Genomic DNA, 10,345 nt, shown 5'->3' with positions numbered 1-10,345 from the left:
ATGCCATCAATTAACCAAACATTGAAAAATGATGAAATGTAGGAATAAATAAAAACCTACAGGATACATGTTTATCTTCTAATGGATTTTCAGGCACAGGAAATAAAAATTCTCAAACAAATAAAATGAATGGATATTTGACTTTTTTATAAAAAATATAACAAAACCCTAGTGGCCAGAAACATAATTATCTACATGTTGAATATAAATAATGTTTTTAGAGATATCTAGGCATAATAATGCTGCATATAAAAGATTTCTTTTAGGGGTACCTAGGTCGCTCAGTCGGTTAAGTATCCGACTCTTGATTTTGGCTCAGGTCTTGATCTCAGGGTCATGAGTTCAAGTCCCGCGTTGGGCTCCATGCTGGGTGTGGAGCCTACTTTAAAAAAAAAAGAAAAAAAAAGATTTCTTCTATATGTGGGCTTAAATTATTATCACATCATGTTTTGAGAACTGTTAAGTAGAAACATCGGTAAAAACATTTGGTTTCCAAAGCATTGGTAAAATGTTTTCTGTATCTGTAACTTTATTGTTCGAACTGCAAAAGAGTCATCTGGACATTAAATCTCATTAAAATTATTATAAATTCAATGAAATATCAATCTGTGGATTCTAATCCAAAGCACACATGTAGGATAAATGAGACCTCTGTCCCCATTTCTAGCTAACCCTAGAACTGTATCTGCAATCTCAAGATGAAAGGCAGAGCTGTCTGACCGCTCAGCACATGGCAGATTTGCTCTCCATTAGATTGTGGAGAACAGTGTGTTCTCATCAACCGCAGGTCTGGAAAATGGCTCTGCAGGATCTTCATAGCAAGAATAGTTTCCAGCTTACCAAATATGCATCTGATTTTAAAGCCTGAGGCTAATCCATAGTGCTTGGCCATGTCTATGATTGATGAACAGAAATAATTTGCTTTTACAGCATATAAAATCTGGATATAACAGTATTTTTCAGTACTTTTGGATGAAGAGTAGCTGGATAAAGACAATTCTATATTTTTAAATTGGGGCTACAGAAGTGACTATCTATAGTTGTAAAATATTAAAAAATGATATGTTTGATCAGGAAAAGAAATCTGTGCCTGGCACAGAGAAAGTTTTTCATTGAGCACCATAATCATGTTGAAAAGATAGAGGTTCTGTGACTATTAACTACACAGAAGGTTATGAAAGCATAAGAACACCCTCTGTCATTTGCTATGGAACCTGTGCTCCTAAGAGAATAAGCTTTATAAATATCAATTTTCAATAATCTACAAGAGAGAAATGTTCACTTGCACCAGATGCGGACAGTCATAATACAGTACAACATACTTAACAATACAGTGTTCTTTCAACAGAAGTTCATCCTCCTCCAATTTGGGAGCAAGTCAGAGCAACAATATTGTATGCATAACTTTAGAAACTGATTCCCTTTGAAAAGCAGATCTGAATTATTTTGCAGAGCAGAAATTATTGATATTTCTGGCATTGTTCAGAAAGGTCAACATATGTATATAAGATAAGTATAAAAAAGACTCTCTTCCATCTCTTGTGTTTGGTAGCATCTGCTACAAAAAGGAGTGTTTTTTATCCTTAGGTATAAGACGAAGTTCATTTCTGCTGTGAAGTCAAAGTACTAGAAATGATTAGAGTTCCATATGCTAGATTGGCCTTTCTTCTGGAACAATCACAGCGTCTTTCCTTCACCGTTATCAAGGAACCATAGGAGAATGCCTCAGCTCAGTAAACCAGCTCCTCCTCCACAGTTCATGTTGACAATGCTGGGAGACACCACTTGGGCTGAGAAACACCAAGAGGGTTATTGGAACAAACATGTCAAAAACAGTCTTGTTATTTTCCCTACCAAATGTAGAATCTTCTTGGCATATAATACATGATAGCTGCCATCTTGGGGATTATTTCAAAAACTTGGTTGGGGTTTAATCACCCACTCTGCTTGAGGATTTACATGATATACATCCAATACATAAGCGTCTGGATCCAAGCAATGCTGCCCTAAAGGAAAGAGAAAATCAGAGAATGTTTCTGAGAGTGCACACTTCTATGTGTGCATGTGCATGTTGGTAAGGTTCAAATAAAGCCAAGATAGTTCTCTCAGCCAAAAGTAAGTAGATAACATCTTAAAGGTTCTTTAGCAAAGCCAGTCTGCCTGCCTGCCTTGTTCCTTCCCTTCTTTGTTTCTTTCTGACTGTGAAATACTTCAAATAAATCACATGTAAAATTGTGGAAAAAACAGACATACCAACTATAGAAAAATTGTTCCCTAGACTCACCACATCAATTAGGAATATATGGCAAGAACCTGTCTAAGGTATAAACTGATCATTTATATAATAATACATGTCCTCTAATGGTTTTGCAGACAGTAACTTGACCAGGGCTAGAAAAGATTAAAATCAAGTTCATTTTAGGAATGGTCATTTTGTTTCTTTACTACGGATGCAATGCCCATAGGCAGGAAATCTAGAAATGAAAACAAAAAGATCATTCCATGAGGCAAATACATTTGAAAATCTTTATGTACAGTGTGTTTGAAATGTATACCAAAGTCTCAAAACTATCAATATTTGATTGCTTGCTTGCTTGATTCATTCATTTATCAAATATTTCTTGAGCATTATTATATGCCAGGCACTATTCCAGGGGCTAGGGCTACAGAAATCCATAAGATAGTCAAAAATAGTTGCCCTCAGGGCACTTATATTCTCAAAGTGGTAAAAGACAACCAGCAAATAAGCAAGTATAATATAAATTAAGTCTGGTGGTGACAAGAACATGAGAGAACAACAAAGTTGGGAAGGCACACCTACAGAAGGTGAGATCCTGGAAGGTCTCTTTGAGAAGGTGACACAGTGGCAAACACCTGCAAGAGGTGAGGGAGTGAGAAGTGAACACTCTAAAGGAGAGCATTCTGGGAAAAAGAGTAAATGCAAAGGCTCCAAGGCAAAATGTGCCTGGTGGACTGGATCTGCAAGGTTGGTGCTGCAAGTGGAAGTCTGGATATAATTTGAGAGGCATCTGCATACAGGTATATTTAAAGCAATGAGATGGACTGAGCTCACCAAGGAAGTTACTTGAAGAAAGAGTTCTGAGGCTTGACCCCACAGTTTTCCACGTTGAAGGTTGGGAGGATGAGAAGTAGCAGGCAAAAGAGACTCAGGAGCTGCCAGTGAAGTGGAACAAAACCCAGAAGCTTAGGTTGTCCTTGAAACCAGGTGAAGAAAGTATGTTTTCAAAGAAAGGAAAGATCAACTCAGGCAGTTATCAAGACAGAACGAATGACTGGATTTCACAACATAAGAGTTCTCTGGTGGCCTCAACAAGAGCAATTTTGGTGAAGTGTTGCAGGGTAATGCTTGACTGGAGTGGTTTCAAGAGAGAACAAGAGGAAAAAATTGGAGGACAGAAAACAGTTTCAAGGAGTTTTTGCTGTAAAGCAGAACACAGGAACGAAGTAGGCTTGAAGGGGGTCAAGAGAGAGTTTTGTGAAGATGAGAGAAATTACCAAAAATGTTTATGTAGTGGGAAATGATGCATTTGGGAGTGAAAAGCTGATGGCGCAGGAGAGAATGGGGGGCTAGAGCAAGGCCCCGAGTGGCAGGCGGGAACATGAAGTAAGGCACATGTGGAGGTGCTGGCCATTAAGTGGGAGTTGGGGTGGTTCATCCAGACTGTGTAGAGGGCAAGCAGAAGACCTGAAGGGGAAGGCAGGATACAGACGCAAGCAGAGGCAATTTCCATTTGATTCCTTTTTGTTCCCCCTCGGGAAACAGGAATAATGAACCTGGGCTGAGGGTGAAACCAGGGAAGTTAAACAAAAAAGGTGTCACAATGTCAACGTTCCATGATGTTCTCTGTTTTGCAGGGATCTCCAGGAAGAGACTTTCCAACCCTGAGGCACACCTGAAAGACCCAAAAGTCTACTCCAATCAACTAAAATATTCACAATTAAATTTTGAAAATATTTTGGGAAATTCATACAACTGTTCTCACATGAGATTAAAAATTCAGAAACTAACTGATGTTGAATTTATATTTAAGAAGCTTATAAAATATGTTTTTACAACAACAGCATATTTTTTTTAGAGTGATCAGAATTTAGGAGTAAAAACCATTAGAGAATACTTACCTATATTTCCTCCAATTTCATATAACCGTTGATTCTGAATCTTAATGCATTCTGATGAACCATGACTGAAAAAAAAGAAAACAATGTAATTTAACCTTCTTCCATGATCTGAGGTAAATATGTGGATTAAATAACCATGGCAACAAACAATTCCTTCTGCCTTGAATGAAATATACCCATAAATCATTATGATTAAAGTTATGATAAAAAACAATTTTATCTGTTTGACACAGCCAAGCATCCAAGGCACAGTGACGATGGGACTATTCCAAACCAAGATGGACGCTGCTGTGCCCTACAGCAACCTGGAGCCCATTCTAGCCACAACTGTCAGAGGTTCATTTAAGAGCTGACTCTTACAGACACACCAGGGCTGGTGAAGGAGCAGGCTGGATCTTTAATATTGCCCTGTCATTGGTCACATTACTCTCAGTTCAAAAGAAGTCAGGTTTCATTTCTCTTTTTGCCAAAAATTGAATGGGATTCTCTCCACTGTCCATGCCACATTTCTAAACTTGCCTAAAGCTTTTCAAACTGCTTAATGTTGACTTCATTGCATGTTTCTGCTCTACAGTGAGAGCAAGTCAGAGAAAATAATTGCCCAATTGCATTTTTCCACCCCAGTCTAGAATGTTGCAGTAGAGGAGTGGCTGATCTTCATCTCACCTGAAGAATAACTTTCAGCTTCGTTACTTCAAAAAGATTGACCTCAGCTCTTTGTGAGGAAGAAAGATGTGTGACCTATTTTGTTTGTTTAATTAAACATTTTGAGATCATTGTAGATTTGCTCATAGTTTTAAGAAATTGCACAGATAGATCTTGCAAAGCTCTAGTGTGCTGTCACAACCAGAATGTCAACATTGATTCAGTCAAGATACAGAACATTTCCCTCACCAACAGATTTCCCCCTTGTTTCCCTTTTATAGCCCACTCACCTCCCTCTCTGTCCTCCTTCCTACCTCCATCCCTTATCCCTGGTAACCTCTACTCTATTCCACATTTTCTAGAAGTTTGTTGTTTCAAAAATGCTATATAAATGGAAACACAGAGTATAGAACTTTTTGTATTGGCTTTTTTTTCAATCACCATAAATCGCTGGAGATTCATCTAAGGTGTTGCATTTTATTGCTGAGTAGCACACCATGGTATGGATGTGCCAGTTTGTTATTTACCTGTTGAAGACCATCTGTTGGGTTTTTTTTCCAGATTTTACTATTATAAATGAAGTTGCTATAAGCATCTGTATACAGGTTTTTGTGTGAATATAATCTTCATTTCTTTGGGATATATGCCCATGGGGTACACTCAGTCCATGGAGCGTATGACTCTTGATCTCAAGAGTTGTGAGTTCAAGCCCCACATTGGGGGCAGGCATTACTTAAAAGAAAAAAATGCCCAAGAGTGTGAAAACTGGGTCACATGGCAGTTGCATATTTAGTTTTATGAGAAACTGCCAAACTATTTTACATAATGACTATACCCACCACCAATGTATGAGTGATCCCAAGATCTCTGTAGCTTTGCCAGTATTTGGTGTCATCACTATTATTCGTATTAGCCATTCTCAAAGATGTTTAATGATGCCACTGTGGTTTTGCATTTCCCTAATGGTTAAAGATACTGAACATCTTTTCATGTGCATATGTGTATCTGTATATCCCCTTTAGTGAAATGTATGTTCATGTCTTTTGCTCATCTTTATTTTTTATTTAATTTTATTTTTATAAGATTTTGTTTATTTATTTGACAGAGAGAGAGAGAGAGAGAGAGAGCACAAGCAGTGGGAGTGATGGGCAGAGGGAGAGGGAGAAGCAGGCTCCCTGCTGAACAAGGAGCCTGATGCAGGGCTCCATCCCAGGACTCTGGGATCATGACCTGAGCCGAAGGTAGATGATTAACTGACTGAGCCACCCAGGCACCCCTTGCTCATTTTTAAATTGGATTTTTTTTTCTTATTGTTGAATACTGAGTTTTCTTCATATATTCTAGATACTAGTCATTTGCTGGATATGAGGTTTGTAAGTGTATTTGTCTTTTCATCCTTTTCATCGAGTCAGTATATAAATTTTCAATCTTGATGATAGCCAATTTATCAATTTTTACCTCTTATGGATCATGCTTTTTTAAAAAAAAAGATTTATTTATTTATTTTAGAGGAAGAGAGAAAGCATGGGGGAAGGGGCAGAGGGAAAGAATCTTAAACAGACTCCCCACTGAGTATGGAGCCCAACACAGGGCTTGAACTCAGGACCCCGAGATCATGACCTGAGCTGAAATCAAGAGTTGGTCACTCAACTGACTGAACTACCCAGCCACCCCTGGATCATGCTTTTGATGTCAACTTTAAGAACTCTTTACTAGCCCTACATCACAGAGGTTTTCTTCTTTGCTATTTTCTAAAAGTTTTATAGTTTTACATTTTACATTTAAATCTGTGATCCATTGTAGTTTTTGTTTTTGTTTTTTTTTGTCTATAGATGTCCAACTGCTAGAGCACCATTTATCATTTGTTAAAAAGGCTGTCTTTCATCCATTGAATTGCTTTTGTACTTTTGTCAAAAATCAGTTATTTGAGGGGCGCCTGGGTGGCTCAGCTGTCTAACTCTTGATTTCGGGTCAGGTCATGATCTCAGGGTTGTGAGACTGAGCCCCGCATCTGGCTTCATGCTCAGCAGGGAGTCTGCTTGGGATTCCGCTTGGGATTCCCTCCCTCTCCCTCTGCCCCTCTCCCCTTCTAAAATAAATAAATAAATCTTTAAAAATTTCAGTTATTACAATAGTCAAATTCATAGAGACAGAAAGTAGAAGAGTGGTTATACGAGTGGCTGGGGGAGGAAGAAATGAGGAGTTATTGTTTACTGGGGACAGAGTCTGAGTATGGAATGATACAATCTCTCTGGAGATGGGTGGTGGTGGTGGTAATGATTATACAATAATGTGAATGTATTTAATACCACTGAACTCTAAATTTAAAATGATAAACTTTGTTATGGGCAATTTTTTCTTCCTCTACAATCAATCTTTCTTTCTTTCTTCCTTTCTTTCTTCTCTCTTTCTCTCTTTTTGTCTTGTTGCAAGGCTTAATCTTCTAATAGTATTTTGAATAAAAGTAGTGTTCTTGATCTTGGAAGGAAAGTATTCAATCTTTCATCGTTAAGTAGAATGTTAGTTGTAAGTGGTCTTTATCAAGTTGAGGAAGTTCTTCCCTTTTCCTAGTTCACTGAGGGTTTTAATCATGAATGGGTATTGAATTTTGTCAAATGCTTCCTCTGTATCAATTAACATAATCATATGATTTTTCTCCAATCCAATGGTGGATTGCATTAATTTCTAAATATTGAGCCAAACTTGCATATCTGAAATGGATCCCATTTGGTCACTGTAATTCCTTTAATATACTTTGGATTGGATCTGCTGATTTTTTTTGAGGACTTCTGTCTCTAAGTTCATGAGAGATATTAGTCTTCAGTGTTTGTTTGGTGTCCGGTCAATACTAACTTCATAATGTGAGTTAGATAATGGCCCTTCCTCTTCTACTTTCTGGTAAAAGAATGTGCTAAATTGGTGTTCATTCTTTAAACATTTGCTAGAATTCTCCAGTGAAACCATCTGGGCTTGAAGATTTCTCTTTTGGGAAACTTTTAAAGATTCAATTTCCTCAAGGGCTACAAAACTATTTCATCTTGCTTGTCTTTTGGTAATTTGTGGTTTTTGAGGGACTGGTCCATTTCTTCTAAGATTTTGATTTTGAGTATATAGTTTGTTCATAGTATTTCATTATCCTTTTAAGGGAAGCATTATATACAGTGATATTTCCTATTTTATTCTTAATATTGGTGATTTCGTTTTTGTTAGTCTTTCTAGAAGTTTATCAATTTATTGTTTTTAAAAAGAACCAGCTTTTTGTTTCACTGATCTCTATCATTTTTGTTTTCAATTTCACTGATTTCTGTTCTTCTATCATTTCCTTCATTCTGCTTATTTTGCTTACTTTTCCAGTTTCTAGAGGTAAAAATTTACTTGCTCTGAGATCTTGCCCTCTTTTTAGATGTAAGCATTTATTGCTATAAATTTTTCTCTCAGTATGGCTTTAGCTGCACTGTACAAAATTTGATTAAGTTGCAGTTTTATTTTCATTCTATGTACTTTTAACAATTTCCTTTAATACTTTCTCTTTGACCCATGGATTATTCAGAAGTGTGTGGTTTAATTTTCAAATATTTAGAAATTATCATGTTGTCTTGCTGTTATTAACATCTAGTTTGATTACTTTATGGTCAGAAAAGATATTCTGTATGATTTCAATTATTTTGAATTCATTAAAATTTGTTTTATGGCCCAGGATAAGGTTTATCTCTTATGATTATATTTTGACTTATTTACAGTGTTTTTTCGTATACTGCTTTGTATGGTTTTCTTTGTGGTTTCTTTGGCATTGCAGTAACATATGTAACTTATCATGGTCTATTGGGATTGACGTTTTACTATTTTGAATGATGTGTAGAAACCTACTCCCATTAGTTCTCTTTACTCTCATACTTTTAAAAATAAATATTTAATTATTTATTCTTAGTTCTTTAAATTAAAAATAACATAAGTTAAATGAAGAGGACCGCTGATGCATATATGGATTTCATTTTTAAAACAAAGATAATCCTAATCTTCTAGCATAACTAAACCTTATCGATTTTCCTTTAAAATTGTTATTTTACCATTAATAAGTAGTAGTTCTCCCAACTGGTAAAACTCTGACAAATTTTACAAATGAATTTAATTTTAGAACTCTTTTATGATTCAGAGAACAACTGTGAAAATAGTAGACAGTTTCCATATTCCCAACACCCTGTTCCCCTATTATTAACTTCTAACATGAATATGGTACATTTGTCACAACTAATGAATACTAATACATTATTATTAACCAAAGTTCATACTTTGTTCAGATGTTCTTGGTTTTTATCTAGCCATCTGTGTTCTGTTCCAGGGACCCACCCAGAATATTGCAGTATATTCAGTAATTACAATTGGTTGAATAGGGTCCCTTCCAAAAGTCACGTCTGCCTAGATGTTCAGAATCTGACTTTCTTTGAATATAGGGTTATTTGAGGATGTAATCAGTTAAGAATCTAGAGACGAAATCATCCTGGATTCAGGGGATCCCCTAAAATCCAGTGAATCCTTGAAAGGAGAGAAAATACAGAGAAACACAAAGAGAATGTGAAGATGGAGAGACTGGAGTGATAACATCTATATAAACATTCCATCCATGGAATGCCAAGGATGTTGGCAACCACTAGAAGCTAGGAGAGGGGCATGGGAGAGCCTCTCTCTCACAGCCTCCAGAAGGAACTAACCCTGCTGACACATTTCTTTCAGATTCCTGGTCTTCTGAACTGAGAGAATACATTTCTATTGTTTTAAGCCACCTAGTTTGAGGTAATTTGTTATGGAAATACTGGGAAACTAATATATAGTCATGTCTCATCACGTCCCTTCCTCTTGACTGTGACCGCTGCTTACACTTGCCTTGTTCCTGATGTCTTTGACAGTTTTGAGGAGGACTCATCAAGTATTTTGTAGAATATTTCCAAACTGGGATTTGTCTGATTTTTTCTCACGTTTGGCAAGAGTTATGTGTTCTTGGGAGGAAAGCGACAGAAGTGCCATTTTCGTCATTTTTTATCAGGGCTACACATTATCAGTGTGACTTTATCACTGTTGATGTTAGTCACCCGCTGAGGTCAGATTTCATGACTATGAAGTTATTCTTTTTCCCCCTTTACATACTCCACTCTTTGGAGAGAAGTCACTATGCAGACAATAAGGAGGGCTGAGCCTCAACCCTTTCAAAATATAATTGTCTTGGGGCACTTGGGTGGCTCAGGAGGTTGAGCATCCAACTCTTGATTTCAGCTCACATCATGTTCTTGGGGTCGTGGGATGGAGCCCTGCCTTCGGCTCCTCTCTCAGCAGGGACTCTGAGATTCTCATTCTCCCTCTCCTGTTCCTAACCCCCTCCCCCACTCTCTCTCTCTAAAATAAATAAATCTTTTAAAAGAAAGGAAGGAAGAAAGTAAGTTGTCTTAAATGTGTCCTCAACATACACTGAGCACCATATCCAGTGGTGCAATTTTTGCTTCAACCATCAAATATGATTTAAGAAATGCATAAGGGGGGCGCCTGGGTGGCTCAGTTGTTAAGCCCC

The 10,345-nt window shown here is 37.1% G+C and overlaps 1 protein-coding gene across 1 annotated transcript in view; it reads right to left on the bottom strand.

The window, feature by feature from the left end:
• Positions 1–354: 354 nt before the first annotated feature.
• The window catches only part of ARHGAP28 (Rho GTPase activating protein 28), a 209,498-nt gene continuing 199,507 nt past the window's right edge, over positions 355–10,345 (bottom strand). Inside the window, exons 17-18 of the mRNA XM_028123945.2 lie at positions 4,141–4,205; positions 355–2,006 (exon numbers count right to left, since the gene is read on the bottom strand). Coding sequence (XP_027979746.2) covers positions 1,912–2,006; positions 4,141–4,205 — 160 coding nt within the window. The 3' untranslated portion in view covers positions 355–1,911. The remainder of the gene's footprint in view (positions 2,007–4,140; positions 4,206–10,345) is intronic.

The sequence above is a fragment of the Eumetopias jubatus genome, unplaced genomic scaffold, assembly GCF_037043125.1.
Source record: "Eumetopias jubatus isolate StellerSeaLion01/CBP00866 unplaced genomic scaffold, mEumJub1_p1.0 scaffold_16, whole genome shotgun sequence".
NCBI classification, from domain to species: domain Eukaryota; kingdom Metazoa; phylum Chordata; class Mammalia; order Carnivora; family Otariidae; genus Eumetopias; species Eumetopias jubatus.
This window is presented reverse-complemented; position numbering and strand designations above follow the sequence as displayed.